The 18,276-nt window shown below is 37.7% G+C and overlaps 2 protein-coding genes across 2 annotated transcripts in view; one reads left to right on the top strand and one right to left on the bottom strand.

Moving 5' to 3' along the window:
- The window catches only part of LOC134803923 (peroxidasin), a 33,956-nt gene extending 21,823 nt beyond the window's left edge, over window positions 1-12,133 (top strand). Inside the window, exons 3-7 of the mRNA XM_063776740.1 lie at window positions 1,819-1,890; window positions 4,384-4,616; window positions 4,984-5,283; window positions 5,657-5,929; window positions 6,017-12,133. Coding sequence (XP_063632810.1) covers window positions 1,819-1,890; window positions 4,384-4,616; window positions 4,984-5,283; window positions 5,657-5,929; window positions 6,017-8,865 — 3,727 coding nt within the window. The 3' untranslated portion in view covers window positions 8,866-12,133. The remainder of the gene's footprint in view (window positions 1-1,818; window positions 1,891-4,383; window positions 4,617-4,983; window positions 5,284-5,656; window positions 5,930-6,016) is intronic.
- Window positions 12,134-16,399: 4,266 nt separating this feature from the next.
- Window positions 16,400-18,019, bottom strand: LOC134805358 (acyl-coenzyme A thioesterase 13-like). Its single transcript, XM_063778694.1, has 3 exons — window positions 17,862-18,019; window positions 17,158-17,345; window positions 16,400-16,585 (listed from the first exon to the last, which is right to left on the bottom strand). Exons 1-3 carry the CDS (start codon window positions 17,946-17,948, stop codon window positions 16,429-16,431), a joined length of 432 nt encoding a protein of 143 aa, XP_063634764.1. The 5' UTR covers window positions 17,949-18,019; the 3' UTR covers window positions 16,400-16,428.
- Between the last annotated feature and the right edge of the window lie 257 nt (window positions 18,020-18,276).

The following is an 18,276-nucleotide window of genomic DNA, read 5'->3' as shown; positions in this document are numbered from 1 at the left end:
TATTATTAGGTAATTTCATGTGAAATGGATATTAGACCAGAAATTTATATCGTGACCGTTCCAGTTTTACTTACCTATGATGGGTATTTTTATGTGCGTACTTACACGTTTCTTTTTCTCAGTTCTTCATTACTTAGATGGGATTTTTTTTGGCTGCTATTTAACTGATCACCAGATTTAGTAAAATTTAATACCAAAAAAATATATTTTACCACCCTAAAATAATAAATGATCACCAACATTATAACACCATTTTAATGTGAAATGATTACTAATTTTATTACATTTTACTATCCTATTAAAGGAAATGACACCAATCATTATTAACCTAAAAATAGTAAATGATTACCAAATTTCAAACCCCATTTTAATGTGAAATGATAACCAAATTTTACATCTTGCTATCCTATTAAAGAAAATGACACCAAAACAATCATTGTAAACCCAAAAATAGTAAATGATCACCAAAATTAGAACTCCATTTTAATGTAAAATTATAAGCAAAATTTTAAATTTTGCTATCCTATTAAAGCAAATGACTCCAAAATAATCATTGTAAACCCAAAAATAGTAAATGACCACCAAAATTGTAACCACATTTTAATTAAAAATGTGCAAATATTTCATATATCGTTATCCTATTAAATTAATTAATCCACTTCGTCACCTTTTTCTAGTAGCATTTTATTTATGTAACAGTCGCAGTTCTAACCTAACCTTACCCACTTTTCGAGTAGCATTTCGTTTCTGTAATGGTCGCAGTTCAAACCTAACCTAACCCACTTTTCTAGTAGCATTTCTTTTCTGCAAGGGTCGCAGTTCAAACCTAACCTAACCCACTTTTCTAGTAGCATTTCGTTTCTGTATGGGTCGCAGTTCAAACCTAACCTAACCCACTTTTCTAGTAGCATTTCTTTTCTGTGAGGGTCGCAGTTCAAACCTAACCTAACCCACTATTCTAGTAGCATTTCTTTTCTGTAAGGGTCGCAGTTGAAACCTAACCTAACCCACTTTTCTAGTAGCATTTCTTTTCGGTACGGATCGCAGTTCTAACCTAACCTAACCCCCTTTTCTAGTAGCATTTATTTTCTGTAAGGGTCGCAGTTCACACCTAACCTAACCCACTTTTCTAGTAGCATTTCGTTTCTGTAAGGGTCGCAGTTCAAACCTAACCTAACCCACTTTTAGTAGCATTTCCTTTCTGTAAGGGTCGCAGTTCTAAGCTAACCTAACCCACTTATCTGATAGCAGTTCGGTTTTGTGAGGATCGCAGTTCTTACCTAACCTAACCCACTTTTATAGAAGCATTTCGTTTCTGTAAAGGTCGCAGTTCAAACCTAACCTAACGTACTTTTCTAGTAGCATTTCAGTATGCTATTAGAAAAGTAGGTTAGGTTAGGTAGGTAGGTATGCGGTGCGGGGTACGGGGGGTTGAGCGGGAGGGGCTAGTAATTTTGGCATCATTTTACTTTATTTGGTAATATGTATACATTTTTTGGTAATCATAGTGGTTTATTTAGGTGAAAATATCGCATTAATTTGGTCTTCAACATTTGGTGATCATTAATGATTTTTGGTGATCATTCAATATATTTGGTATTTGAATACAATTTGAAGTGCAGTCGTAATTAAAACGGTGGTACTTTTGTAATTTTAGGTCTTATTTTTTTGGTGTTCAGTAAGTTTTTTTGGTAAGCACGATTTTTTTATTTAGGGTACCAAAGTATTTTTTGGTGGTCATTACTTTTTTTTTAAAGTTATTAAATAATTCAGTGTCTAGTTTTTTCACTTTGTTTTTCTTCTTGTTTGTGATTTCAGCTACTTGCACGTGAACGAAATCCACGAGATACAAGCAGATACGTTTTCAAACATGCCCCGGCTGGAACGCTTGTAAGTACACCGTACTAAGTATACCTATTGACAACTCTATTTAGGTACGTTAGGTACATATACCTATGTAATTCTTAATAAATTTATATATCTGTGAGTTCCTTTACTTGGACCTGTATTGCTATTTATCTAGGATAGCATAAGCCCCGCCCAGCGGTCAGCATAAATAAAGATAACTGGTATTATACAATTCAAATACCTAGATTATATTAACTGTATAAGGCCAAGACCCTCTTTGGGTAGCTGAGCCGTATTAGTTAGTTAGTTAAATGTGTCTTGTTTAACATAAATATATATTATGTTATATATTCCATAATATACCGGCCCTAAGGCAAGTGTACACCCTTGTAGAGGCCTTATAGGAAAAAAATAAATTATTGATTCTCTCCGAAATGCAGTTAATTAGATTAGCGGTCTCTTTGAGAAGGTTACTTGGTTTAAGCTCAGGAATGCACCCTTGAAATTAACCGAAATAAAAAAACACGGTGTATAACCGTGACACTAAGGCGCACCATGAAACCAAAACGATCCTGATAGCGCATCCTCTATTACCCATGGCTCAAGATTTAGTAAAATTCTGTTATATACGCGTGCTGTTGTAGGTAAAATAGCAATTAGCAGGTGCCGATGACTCCGAGTAGGTGGCATATGGCTCTCAAGGTTTCTTTAACTAAATTATTAACCAAATTTAGAATAGGTAGATGCTTGGTATTATTCAAATCTACCTCACTTTGGCATTATCCTTTTTTTGTCTTTTTACACGACTGCCCAAAAAAGCAGTGTATTGTTTTTAATACTTATGTAATGATATGACTTAATGGAAGTTTTGAACTTAAATAGGTAAGGGTAAATCCTATCTAAAACGTATATTACGAGAGACTCTGGAACAAGAGGTAAACAATAAGACCTACAACACAGCTTACACAGCACGATCAAAAAGATTTTTATTTATTTCATTAACATGTTTTCCCTATTATAAAAATGATTATTTATTTACAAAGAACCATGACTCAATTCATACTGATTAGTTTATTACAATTGCATGAGTGAGCGTTAAGTTTATTTGCTTATCCACAGTTGTCATTCATGTAGCTTACAGGGAAATCACTTCACACTAACTTAGGAGTGTGATATGATCTTCGATTAGGCGAACCCCGGGAGACTGGCCTAGGGACGCCATGCGAGAGCTACCTACTCAAATTTGATGTTGTCCCATGGGAAACCTTGTTCAGTATGACCATTATAATACATTGTCACTCAGTAGAATTTTGCTTCGTCTCCCGGACTTCTCTTTACCTACAAGTAGGTAATTCGAGTTTGAATTCGTTTTAGAGATCACTTTCTAATAGTTCGTTTGAGGCGAGCACTCGGGACGTGATAGGAATTGAGCTCCAGACGTCGTTATGTTTACGTGTGGAGAAACGGGCGATGACAGGGTTCAGTCTCGACTCTCGAGGAAGTTGCGCGTGTTTATTAAACTTATGCAGTCGTTGGCTGATAAGTAACAGGAACTTTTCAATCGTTCCCGGTAACTATATGGCACAATAAAGTATTTGCATCTAATCTTTATATATACTTAGGCATAGGTACCATAAAATGTGCCTACTTTACTCACAACTGGGTAATTTGTCCAACATTTTTTATGTTTGAACACTCATCTCACAACCTCTTTAAGGAGCATTCCATGAAATAGTCTACCGTTTGTCCCGTACGAACGCGAATTTTCTGAATTTTCCGTGGTTCAGAAACCACACAAAAATCCATAAATACCTGTAAATTAATACAATAAAGGAAAATGCATGCAGCTAAAGTATTATCATCATAGAATACTAAGGCACTATAGTCTGTGCGGAAAGAAAGGGTCGTGAAATGTATGGGATCCAATACATTCTCCGAATCTTCTCTTTCCGCAGAGACTCTACGAGTACCAAAATGACCTGGCACCTGAATCAACAGACAAAAGTTATGAAAAAAGGGTTAAACAAAAACATTTTTTTCATTAGGTCTCACAAAAAAATTGAAATTAATCAAGTTTTCACTGCAGAACTCGCTTATCATGATGTCAAACTTTAAATCAAACTGCTTAAAGTATGACTAATTGATCTAGCTACTCGTATACCTAGATATAATAAAGAAAAATATAGGTGTCAAATTATAATAGCAGTCTCATAGTCGAGAAAACAACTTTTACCTACTTATTGAAGGTACATTATAGTATTTTTCACATAGCAATAAGCTATGGGGTAATAGGGTGACAGATGTCATCTCCATACAATTTAAGACCTAAACGCAAAATATGTATTGAAATTACAGGTGTCCCCATACCCAAGCTATGTAAAAAATACTATAGGTAATACAGTAGGTGGCCAAACATGTAGTAAAAATGCAACTCTGTGCTTTTGAGGCCTCCTTCGTGACTAATTACGAGGGCAAGTAATGCACAGATAAGCAGAGACCGACAACCTGGGTCACTAAATGCCTGGCTACTTTTAGATATATGCACAACAACCGGCTGGCGCACGTTCCCTTCGGGTCGTTCACTGGCATGCCGAAGCTGCGCAAACTGCGATTGGACAGCAACGCGCTGGTGTGCGACTGCAGCGTGCTGTGGCTGGTGCGCATGATGCGCGTGCACGCCGGCATGAACGTGGCTGCCACCTGCTACGGCCCGCCCCACCGGCTCGGCACCTCGCTCGCGAGCCTCAGGGAATATGACATGCATTGCAGTGAGTCATTTACGAAAACCTGCAAGATTTTAAACTAACTAGATTATTTTTCAAACTCAAAGGGTAGGATGACACCTGTCATTTCAATAGAATTTTGCGAGATTTGGCGTTTTCAGGTTATAAATTATACGGAGATGATAGGTACCCTTTGAGATTTAAAATATAATAACTGTCCTTTTTTTTATAAAATTGTAGGCATCATTGGTTTTGATTTATGGCAACAGATACTAAACTTATGTGTAAGAAGGAGATCTATTGTGATATATTTAATATATGCGCAACCATATACAAAATGCATATAAACATATACAAAATGCATGTGTGACATGATAGTTCACCTAAACTGAACACCCGTTTCTTTTTTTAGAGCAACCCGAAATACACGAAGGGCCCGAAGACGTAGTAGTGGAATTTGGCAAGGATGCTATATTTAGTTGTACCGCCGCTGGGGACCCAAGGCCCGAAATAGTTTGGTTTCGCGACTCCGTGGCCCTCCCTCTAGACGCGACCCGATACGAAGTACAGTCCAACGGCAGCCTTATGATACACAACGTGGATGAGACGGACGTCGGAGTCTTCGAGTGCATGGCTAAAAATCCCTCTGGAGAAGCGCGTTCAAGACCCGCGAGGATGATGATGATGATACACGACGAGCCTAGAGAAAATGGTAATATCGAAGAATTTCGTGTAATTGTATTGTAAATATTCGATGTTGTTATCTGCTCTGAGCTCACTGTTTTTATAAGATTTAATGCGATTCTTCGTTTCTGGCAGAAAGGCAGCGTAACGAATTTATCATTGAAAATATTTCCAATTGTAATCAAACCATAAATATAAACTTTTACGGAAGCGCAACAGAACGCACGCTCCGAGAGTGCACCTTTGTACTCGTACCATTTCTTTTAATCACTGTATGGCGGTCGGCATCAGCGTCAGGCGCGCACACTCGTCTCGGAGTTTCGTAGCCAAGACATTAAAGAGAGAAAATAAAACGATTCAAGTTGTAGCTATAGATTCTAATACAGTATATGTTTTTTCAGAGATTCCCGTTTTCAAGATCAGGCCTAAAAGTCAAGTGGTCAAAAAAAGAAACATTCGAGTTAGGTTCGATTGCGTAGCTAAAGGAAATCCACCGCCTCATATCGCCTGGTACTTCAAAGGCACTAGGCTTCTACTTGACCCTCGAACGGATTTAAAGCTGAACGGCTCGATTTTCATCGATGACGTGCAGTACGTCGACGCCGGGGAATATACATGTGTAGCGGAAAATATACTTGGCAAAGTTAATGCATCAGCTGAACTTAAAGTATTAGGTAATTTCTCTGTTGCTTTTGACGTCTTCTTATAAATCTGTAGTTTAAATTTGACGTCTGTTTAACTAAAATTTATTTTTGTTGCAGTTCCCCCTTCATTTAGAGATGTGCCAAAAGACATAACAGCTTCCGAAGGTGATAAGGTTGAATTCACTTGTTCGGCTCGAGGATCTCCAAAACCTGTCATAAGCTGGTTTATGAACACCATGGCTCTACCAACAAGCGATAACTATGTCTTTACGAATGAAAATGAAAAGTTTACCATTCTGGAAGTGACAAAAGATGACGCCGGGATTTATCATTGCAGAGCGGAAAATTCCGAGGGCATTACAGAAATTTCCGCAGTACTGAATGTAGAAGAATTTAAAGTAATACCGCCTCGCATAGTTCTTAAACCGGTTGACACCGATGCTTACAAAGGAACATCAGTTCAGTTACCGTGCGAAGTTGAAAGTGACCCTCCTGCCTCCGTGGAATGGACTAAAGACGGGACCTCAATATTGTTAGAGGACAGAATTTTGATAACTTTGATCGGCAGTTTAATTATAAATAATTTAACCCTAATCGACACCGGCCGGTATGAATGCTTGGCATTTAATGAAAACGGTAAGGATACAGCATCTCTGTTTCTATCCGTGAAAGATCACACACTTCCAGGAGAGCAATATGTAAACATAGCATTGACTGAAGCGACAAGAGACATAGATCAGGCTATCGCTAGAACAGTTAAAGAAATATTTCAAAACACCTCAACAAAAAAAGATGTCCACGAACTTTTTAGGATAGCTCACTTCCCAAACGCACCGGCACGAGAACTAGCTCGTGCAGCTGAAATTTATGAACGTACCTTAGACAAAGTACGAGATTTTATTCAAGGTGGCTTAAATGTAACTTCGGTACAACCATTTAATTATAATGATGTTCTTGGTCAGCAAAATTTGGATTTAATTGCACGGCTATCGGGCTGCACGGCACACCGGGAAAGTAAAGATTGTTCTGATATGTGCTATCACAACAAATACCGCAGTATCGACGGCAGTTGCAATAATTTTGCCCATCCTATGTGGGGCTCATCTTTGACAGGTTTTCGGCGAATACTTTTTCCTATATATGAGAATGGTTTCAGTCAGCCAGTGGGTTGGAACAAAGGGGTGAAATATAACGGATTTGAACTACCAAGTGCTCGGTCTGTATCTACCTCTATCATAACTACAACAGAGATATCTCAGGACATCGAGATTTCGCATATGGCTATGCAATGGGGCCAGTGGCTGGACCACGACTTGGATCATGCGCTACCATCTGTAAGTTCACAAACATGGGACGGTGTAGACTGTAAAAAAACATGTGACTATGCAGCTCCATGTTTTCCTATTGATGTTCCAAATAATGATCCACGCATCACTAATCGCCGGTGCATTGACTTTATTAGAACTAGTTCGGTATGTGGATCGGGAATGACGTCCGTCTTATTTGGGAGCCTGCAGCCGAGAGAACAAATTAATCAACTTACTTCATTTATCGATGCTTCACAAGTATACGGGTTCGAAAGTGCTGTTGCTACTGACCTACGAGATTTGACTAATGAGAATGGATTATTGCGTGTTGGTGTTACATTCCCCGGAAGAAAGCCACTATTGCCTACCACAGGCATAAACGGCATGGACTGCAGGCTGAACCTTGCAGAAAGCGACCGCGCTTGCTTCGTTGCAGGTGACATCAGAGCCAATGAACAAATTGGTTTGGCGGCTATGCATACTATCTGGATGCGGGAACACAATCGTCTCGCCCTGCAGTTGAAATCTTTGAACTCATTTTGGGACGGAGACAAGGTGTACCAGGAAGCAAGGAAAATAGTTGGAGCCGAAATACAAATGATAACTTACACACACTGGTTACCGGTAGTTCTTGGTAAGGAAGGTTACAAAAAGTTAGGAGATTATAAAGGGTATAATAGCAACTTGAACCCTTCAATATCAAACGTGTTTGCTACAGCGGCGCTAAGATTTGGTCATTCCATGATTAATCCAATATTGCATCGTTACGATGAAGACTTCGAGCCTATTCCTCAAGGACATTTGCTGCTGAGAAATGCATTCTTTGCTCCCTGGAGACTTGTCGACGAAGGCGGAGTAGATCCCTTGCTCCGAGGTATGTTCACAACACCGGCTAAATTGAAAACTTCTACTCAAAATCTGAATTCGGAACTAACAGAGAAGCTCTTTTATTCCGCCCACGCAGTTGCCCTAGACCTTGCTGCTATTAATATTCAAAGAGGACGCGATCACGCTATTCCTCCGTACACGAAATGGAGACAAGTTTGCGACATGACAGAAGTAAAAGATTTTGACGATTTGTCCAATGAAATATCTGATCCAAATATACGAGACAAACTTAAGGAACTTTATGGATCTGTTCACAACATCGATGTCTGGGTAGGAGGAATTTTAGAAGATCAGGTGGACGGAGGTAAAGTTGGCCCACTATTTAGCTGCCTTCTAATGGAGCAATTTAGGCGTTTGCGAGACGGAGATCGATTATGGTATGAGAATTCAAATGTATTTAAACCTGAACAATTAGATCAGATAAAAAAAACAAGTCTAGCTCGAGTGTTGTGCGATAATGGTGACAATATTGATACGATTGGTGAAAACGTATTTTTGATTCCTGAAGTACAAGATGGAATGGTATCCTGCGATGACCTGCCTTCAATAGATATTCGATTTTGGGCGGATTGCGAATCGTGTGGAGATTACAGAGAAAGTAATACCTTGTCGCGCTCACGTAGGGCTACGGTGAACGAGACATTCCACGATGAGCGTATATTTGATTTAGAACAAGCAAATGAAGATTTAAAAGAAACTGTTGCCGCTCTTTTGACCAGGATTGAACAGCTCGAGGATATTGTACAGGAAAATAAAATCGGTGACAATTAATGCCTAATAAGGCTCGCCGAAAGAACATAGACAATTAAAATGTATCTATCTACATATGAAAAATAAAAATCAAGTTAACGAACGTGACCGATAAAACTAGTAAATTAAACACGCCCAAAAGCAAATTTTTGGTCATTACCTCCTATAAGTTTATGGTGAGCCACAAGAGCAAACAAAGGCTAGGATTGACACAGTGCAGTCTTTTAACATTGCCTGTTTTTTGACCTTTGCTATCATGTTAGTTAGGTACTTACTTACATACAAAGCTTTTCTAGCCAAATTACTTTTATCGGTCACGTTCTTGTCATACCTACTTGTAAACATTGTAAAAAAAATAATCATTACATAGTCCACATTTTAAAATGATAAACGTTAATAAAAATCCTTCGAAGTTACTAAAATAAATAAATAAACCAACCCTAGGAGTATGGGTTTACCTTGAAGCTTTATAACAGCGGTAATATGCTATCCTACGGCTTACGTTTGCCGAGGATTTTGATACTGAGGTACTTGAATAAGATTTATTTTGCAGTCATATAATTTGCCTTTTAATACAACTCACATAGATTTTGATTACCGATTTTATTTACCTGTTACTAGTAATATTATACCTAACGGTTTTGTAATTAATAATTTTACCATTATGTTGTAACAGTTGTTAATTCTAGACTCCGTCTACGTCAAGTCGCAGCTATGTGGCAGCGACTTGTGGCAGCGCCTCCTCGAACGTCATATTTATTATGGTCAGCGCGTTGTCGCTGCTAATTAGTTGCAGAAAGTTTTCATTGTCCAGTGCACATCAAATACGACGCTTCTATACGGGATAGCGTGGTCGGAGTCTAGACGGAGTTTGTTTTATTTTTATGTATTTAAAATTGCAATACGCTGTGTCTTAAGTTGCTTTCCATGTTAGCGGGTAAGTAATCTAGTCTTTATCTGTAATAGTGTTTAAGATTAACCTTACAATAACTTACGTATGTGCTAATATTTACAGGTTGTTTTATAAATCTAATACTTATATTAAGATCTAAGTGTTTGTTTCGTGGTCTTGATAATATTTGAGGATTTTATCATTGGGTACCTAAGTATTTATTCATTAAAAAGGTCTAAAATTGCTACCCTTACAAACATTCATGTTTATTATATTCTTAGGTACGTCCGTCCTACGTCCACCGCACTAAGTCCAAAATTCATAAATTTTACCTATATGACTGTTTGTTCTTACGAGTTTATATGATAAGAAATTATAAATTTGTCATTACATCATTATTCATTAGTATCATTACATTATACTCGTATGTATTGCATGTACAACCATTTAGCTAGAATAAGAATTAGGTAAGGTCAATGCGGCCAAATTCGTCTACGGGAAATTCTGGAAGTAGGTGAAAGTTTATTTCTAACAAGAGTACATTCAAGTAGACTATTGTTAAATTCATCAATAAGTAGCACTGCTTTTAGTTCCGGCAGTCAAAATCAGACAGTACGCTGACACTAAAAAAATATAACAATATTTTGCCTGTTATTTCCCGAAAAATATCTGTTCTCATTTAGATACTCGTACAAACGAACTTAACTGACTATTATGTTAGACAAATGCTGATGGTGATGAATAATAGGATAGAGCACTAAAATGTTTCAATAATTGTACTGTAGTTGTGTAAAATCCTAATACCAACACATCCATGTTTCTCGTAATGTCACTAATGTCTCTTGACTTTAATTAGTGTTTAGTAAATGTTATTGATGTGCTTCCTTCAATCGTAGTTGTAATATTATACATTTAATAAATCTAATTGTTGTGATAGGTATTGTATTACATGTTACTTGTCTATGGCAAAATGTTAGCAGAAATGCGGCAAAAATAATAGCACCCACTAAAATATTACACTGCCTTCTCTACTTTAATACTATTACTTATATACGTATCAGTCTATTTGTTAAGAAATAATTAATGTACAATTTTGTTTATTCTCAAAATTGGATAAATCAATTGTCGAATACTTATAAAATGTGGAATGACATCTAATTGACTTGATTTTTTTTAATTAGTTAGGTACAATGTTCAGGTCTTAAAAACTGCAAGGATATCAAATGAATGCATTATTCCCATCAAACAATGTACCTAGTAGTATTGAATAGGGTAGGTACGTTAAATAACGTGGGTAAGTACATTTTATTTTGAATTAAGTACGCCTAATTCCAGTTTACTAGGTTGTACATTTCGGGAGGCAAGTGTGAGCGCATCTAATGAATTATATTTTTGTGATGAAATTAATGAATTGTATTAGAACCTATTCTAGAATTTAATAATGTTATATCATAAAATAACATTTATTGGAATTTGTATTAGGATGGAAATATTAGGGTTATTCCCATCCGTTGCCATCAAAGTTACTCCTTAAAACCGGTAACAGTTCGATTTTTTTTCTCTACCACCGGCAGTAACAGAGACAAAATAATCCCGTACAAGGAAATATAATTCTCAGTAATTATCACATAATTATATATTTTTATGTTATTAGTGTTATTACCTTTATTAAGGAGTGTTTTTTTATGTTATTATTTAAGTATTAGACTTGTACATTAACACTTTCAGTGCCAAGCGCCCCATTTCCAATACACAATGAACACACCTAGCGTATGCAGTGGCAGTGAACGTGTTAAATTTATTTAGGGGGGAGTTACTGGCAATTAAATGTCCCATCTTTTTCGTATGATAAGTATTGAGGTAACAATCTTGGCTGTTGTCAGTGGGTACAACTTGGCGGTTACATATGGGAATAACGCAAATATTGTAGTGCGATGAGGAGGGTGATAATTTAATGCATTGGTTTAAAGCAATGCCTGTCCAGTGTTATGAGACTACCAACAACTGAAGGGATCAATATCGTAGAGTAGGATTTACAAAATATCAATCATAATTAAATTTTAAGGTTTGAAACCCTAGCATTAGGTCCTACCTACTTAAAATGTATTTATGTTTTGTTAGTGATTTACACTAAGAAGCCCTTTACACTCCTATTTCATTTTACACAATTATTAATGCTATGAAAAATTACTATTAAAATTTTAGATGACTAAGTATGTGGGTACATTTATGCCTACCATAAGTATTTAATACATTTGAATCCACTGTAAGAATGACAATAAATCCATTACATTTCGGTGTTACCCTAAAGACCATATCATATAAAAATGTTTTGTATGGGACGATGTGGTCGTAGTGGTACTTAGTACGTTGCTTCTGGAAAAAAATATATGGAAAACTTGGCATAATTAATAGAAGACTTTTTTCAATTGGGTTATGTACGTTATGGACCGAAATTATTTTTCATCAACCCTCCCCAACCCTCCCCCCTCTGCGTCACCCCCCCCCACACCCCCGCAAAGGGCCCGAAACGCGGTTTTTCTAAATTTTTAAGAAAACCGTTCAAGATATAGAAAAAGTGTGTAGGAACGAAGTGATCCTTAGTAAATTTGCTATTTATCTCTTATACACACTATAGTGCTATCACTTATAGTTTTTGTGAAATCTGTCACCATGTATGCAAGTTTTTTAGAATTTACGTTTTTTTTCTTTTGTAAGATAACTTTTCTCAAAATATACTTACGATATTGCCAAATTTTGTTTAATTTAAATAAATAGTTAATATGTTCTTTAAAATGGTGTATTATTTATTATTAAACTCCTTCATTTGACGATGCTATGCCATTTTGAACATACATCGTCTTCAAACATTTATTAACCACTTAACTGTGAAACAGATCGCACGGTCGCGTTTTTATAGCTTGCCTCACATAGAAGGTAGCCTATAGAAGTGGTGTACGTGTGCCTCCGTGAGGGACAAAATATACGCAATGCGACAATATTAAAAACACGTTTTAACATTCCTGACAATATACCAAAAACAATAATCTACGTATTTCGGTCGGGTTATTGAAATGAAATGAAATGAAATTTTTTATTTGTTGCCCACCATAACCCATACTAAATTTATGGTGGGGAACAAACAAAAAGTGAGACTGTGACAAGGACAAACAATAGTACCGCTTTCTTGCTACTCCTACTGAAAGTTCTATCTCGTTCGGTCATTTGGCCCCTCCCACGTTTCCTCTCTATTATTGTACTTCTATGTTGCCTCACCATGCCTGTCACGCTCTAACAAGTATGTAAGTGCGAAAGGGACGCGCATAGTGATAGGCGATAAAAATGGAACCGTGCTGCGCCCGCTGACCGAATTTTATACAACACAAACGAGGGTGAACCCACGAGTTTTGACCACCACACACATGAAAAGTTCATCATCTTCTTCGCGTTGTTCCCGGCATTTTGCCACAGCTCATGGGAGCCTGGGGTCCGCTGGCAACTAATCCCATGATTTGACGTAGACACTAGTTTTTACGAAAGCGACTGCCATCTGACCTTCCAACCCAGAGGGGAAACTAGGCCTTACTGGGATTAGTCCGGTTTCCTCACGATGTTTTCCTTCACCGAAAAGCGACAACTAACGCGAGGAAGAAGACGAGTGTGGTGATCAAAAATCGTGGGTTCACCCTCGGTTGTGCTGTAGGTACCTATAAATTTCGGTCAGGATCCGTTTCATATACACACAAGTGGTTAATAACGATATTAGCTGACATTGAAAATATTTGAAGGCGATGTATTTTAAAAATGGCATAGGATCGTCAAATGAAGTAGTTTAATAATAAATAATACATACATACATATAATCACGCCTATTTCCCGGAGGAGTAGGCAGAGACCACGGTTTTCTACTTGCTACGATCCTGACATACCTCTTTCGCTTCCTTCATTTTCATTACATTCCTCATACACGCTCGCCGGTTTAGGGTCTCTTGACCAGTACGGTTACCATCAGTTTGTCACTGACATAAACGCCGTCGAGAACGTAATTTACTTTCTATACATCTCGTTCGCACTCGCATATTCGTGCAAACGGGATGTATAGAAAGTAAATTACGTTCTCGACGGCGTTTATGTCAGTGACAAACTGATGGTAACCGTACTGGCCTTTCTTCAGGATTTCCCCGATCTGATCAGAGAAAATCCGCCGAGGTCGACCCAATCCAACTCCCACTTCCACTTCTCCCTTATACACTCTCTTTGTTAGCCTTCTTTCACTCATTCTTTCCACATGTCCAAATCATCTCAAAATACCTTTCTCAATTTTAGTCACTACATCAACATTCAGTCCACACTTTTCCCTTATCACACTGTTCCTAATTCTATCTTGCAATCTCACACCACACACACTTCTCAGCGCTCTCATTTCCACTGCATTCACTTGGCTCTGATGCCTCTTCTGCCATACCCAACTTTCGCTACCATACATAAGTGTAGGCACCAACACCCCTCTATGAACAGCCAACCGTGCTTTTTGCGACACCTTCTGGCTGCTCATAAAAGCGTTAAGTGCCCCATTCACACGTTTTCCAGCATTCACTCTCCTTTCAATGTCTTTATCATGCTTACCGTCCCTAGTGAACAAGGTTCCCAGATACACAAACTCTTTCAATAAATAATACCCATTTTAAATAACATATTAATAAAAAAAACCGGTCAAGTGCGAGTCGAACTCGCGTTCCAAGGGTTCCGTACATAAGTCCGACTCACGCTTGACTGCACATTTCTAATAGGTTTTCCTATTATCTATAGGTAAAGTACTATTTTGTGTATTTTTTCAAAATTTTAGGCCCAGTAGTTTCAGAGATAAAGGGGGGGGGGGGGGAATGGTCGGACAGACAGACAGACACACGAGAGATCTTATAAGGGTTCCGGTTTTGCCTTTTGAGGTACGGAACCCTAAAAGCGTGAAAGATATCGTAAGTGCTATTTGAGAAAAGTCATTAAAAGAAAAAAAACACTGAAAATGCTAAAAATAGCATCTTCCGTGACGTATTGCGCAAAAACTATAAGTGATAGCAATATAGTGTGTATAAGAGATAAATAGAAAATTTAATAAGGATCACTTCGTTCCTACACCCTTTTTCTGTATCTAGAACGGTTTTCTTAAAAATTGAGAAAAACTAGGTTTTGGACCCTTTGCGGGGGTGTGGGGGAGTGACGCAGAGGGGGGAGGGGAGGGGAGGGTTGATGAAAAATAACCTCGGTCGACAACGTACATATCCCAATTAAAAAAAGTCTTCTATTAATTATGCCGTAATTTTAGCTAATTTCACTGAACTAACTGTCAGTAACTAATAAACCCATCCTATTTCTACGATAACAATGATGTGTTAGGATACTTTTGGCCACTTTGGCCGTCACTATCTACTTGGTGCTGCTGTTGAATGTACTTACGATAATTCACCTGCATCAGTAAGAAGGGTATATGATAAATATTTCACTCGGGAAAATGTGTATCAATCATAATGACTGTATTAGTAAAAATGGGGTTTGGGAATTTGTTTATGTCTTTGGTTAGATTTACATAACTATTTTATCTACTCGATATTAACTTACCAACATACTATTTAATGTGTAGATCCAACTATTGTGTTAGGTGTTTGTGTATTTGATGTTCAATTTAACTGTTCAATAAATATAATGAATGTCATGTTTGTGTTTTATTTTAGTCACCACGTGATGAAATACCTACTTAAATTATATTATTGGTTTAAGATTCCATGTTTGACCAGTATCTCTGGAACTTAAGGGGCCCACTGATTAACAGTCCGCCGGACGGTATCGGCCTGTCAGTTGTTCGGAACTGTCAAATTTTTGTTCTAACTGACAGGCCGATACCGTCCGTCGGACTGTTAATCAGTGGGCCCCATTAGGCTTAATGATCCAGAAATTGGTAAGTAAACCCATTGAGGCACTTGTCCCACCGCCGACGATGAGCGATAAGCGAGTAGAACCATAAACTAGAAACGAGTGGGCGAGCGGCGAGAAGCGAGTGTTAGCTCCAATAGTTTTGTCGCTCGGCTATAGGCGAGTGTTCGAGTGCGACGGGCTATTACTCGCGTCACTCGCTCGGGCGGTGCAGCGTAGCCGAACACGCAGACTGATTGGTCTCGCAGCTCGAGTTCTAACTACGAAGCGAGCATCGCCGAGCGAGTACCGCTGAGCTAGTTTTATCTTATCGCGGCGACAAACTAGTAGAGCGAGTGTTCTCGCCGGCAGTGTGAACAGCCAGCGATGAACTATTAATATATGTGTTTCTTTTACTAACACAGGATCCTAATCGTTTGTTCGTTTCTTGGGCGAGAAAATCGCCGATAGTTAATCGCTTACTCGCTCTTGGTGGGACAAGTGCCTCAACAACATCCAAAATATTGGATAACTTACCTTTGACATTTTTGCATTGTATCCTAATTAAAATCATTTTACTAACTATTTTTTGAGGATGTATGAACTCACTTAACTTTTGTCATGAAAATACGTAAAATATAATACATTCTTGTCTCACTTTTTAGGGTTCCATAGTTATCTAGGAACCCCTATAGTTTAGCCATGTCTGTCTGTGTTAATGGCCGTACTTATAGGTCTATAATGAAACTATGCAGCTAAATATCTACATAACTTTTATTTACAAGTCATACACCTATATATTTGGTATGTCTACCTGAAGCTAATACTTTATTAGTGGCTTTGTTCCGTACTTCTACTTCTAAGAACGCAATCTTCTTACCCAACTTCTTTGTTACTGCTTCTACTTCTATTTCATCTCCTTCTTTGGCTGCTGTGTAGTATCTGAAAAAAAAAATACATTGCACACAGTTATAACCATTTCGCATTCATATCAAATGGATTCTGTTCACAAGTTACAGTAAATATGTAGGAAATATCCCATTATTGTAACTGAATTAAGAATTTGATTAAAGACAATCCATGTTAAAATTTAGTTTAAACTTTTAAATACTTATATGATTCATCTCTCTCTTGCATTAAAAAGTTAAAACCTCCAGAGTTGGAAGTGTACAATCTCCATAAATATAATTATAATTACCAGTACACTCTAGTTTTTAAGATCAAATGGCAGTCACTTATGAAAAATTCGCTTCTAAGCCAATTCTAGGGATTAACCCTTAAGTCTTAAGATAGCAGCAACATACTTGGCATCATACTTAAAATACATCCCTACAACAGGAATTATGGCTTGACATCAAATGACTAGAGAGGGATGTCAAATGGTTTAAGGATTCAGTTGCAAAGCAGGTCCCAAGCTCCTTTTTTTGGTTGCAACCAGGTAAGCAGTAAGAGGTGCTTTGGTTCTCAATGAAAGATTAAAAAATACTAGGTACTATAGCTATTGAAATACTCACGAGACACTAAGATCAATGGATACTCCCCTGGTTTCCACATTGTCATTGGCTGTGAGGGCATATGTGGATATGGCGTCAACGAGATGGGCTATGAATCCACCATGCAGAGTGCCGCGCTGGTTGAGGTGCTCTGCTCCCACTTGGAAACCCGTGAGAAGCCTGCCGTTGCTACATGATATCACTTTAACCTGCAATGTTATAACTAAGGTCATGTGAGGAAAGCGGGCAAATAAAATGTATTGCAGGGAAGACCGTCATATGTTGGGCAAGAACAGTATTTGTTTATGGATATGATGGACATCGCTCAGACACAGTCAGAAAAGAAGAGCTTCTCTCCTGCCCAACCGGCCTTTTAGTGGAGTATTATAAACGCAAGAGTTAGAAGTGATGTATGAGCTTGTAGACCGTTTTTCCTTATAGACGGTCTTGTCCACATTTACCTTATAATAAGGAACTATGGACATTCACGATGCCTTTTCTTTTCACTTTTGCAGTTTTGGCCCCGTGTAAGTGACAAAGTTACGAGCCCAGCCGTCCGTTTGCACTATCGTTTGTTATTATGCTCTATGGCAAATCAGGCTCAGGCTCGCCTAAACGTTTTTGCATGGCAGTTGCATTTTAATTTAATTTAATAAAAAATCCCATTCAAGTTAAATACATAATAATAAACTAGAATAAAAATTACATAAACAAAGCAGAAATACCTTGCGAAGGTTGTGATCAAAGCACTTTGTAGAAGCGATTACTTTCGTAAACAGCTCTGCAACTTGTGCAGCCTTATTACCACTCATAGTGTATAATTATTCTATACTTTTCTTACATCATCTGATAAAACTGCAGAATATCTTCTAAATCTAATATTCTCTGTATCTAAAATAAATACGCGGATGTCAGTGTCATCAAAGTACACAAATACAAACGTCAATGTCATAATTGTCATTACGTCTAATGTCAATCTTGATAATATTGTTCCAAATCGTCCCAAGAATTTTATTTTATCTCTTTATTTTAGAGCTTGTCACCAAGGTGAACAAGCAGGGCTCGGAACCGGTAGAGCAGAAAGTAGTATAATATATACTTGGTCAAGCAGATCTTGTCAGTAGAAAAAGGCGGCAAATT

This window comes from Cydia splendana, chromosome Z, assembly GCF_910591565.1.
Source record: "Cydia splendana chromosome Z, ilCydSple1.2, whole genome shotgun sequence".
Classification (NCBI taxonomy): Eukaryota; Metazoa; Arthropoda; class Insecta; order Lepidoptera; family Tortricidae; genus Cydia; species Cydia splendana.
This window is presented reverse-complemented; position numbering and strand designations above follow the sequence as displayed.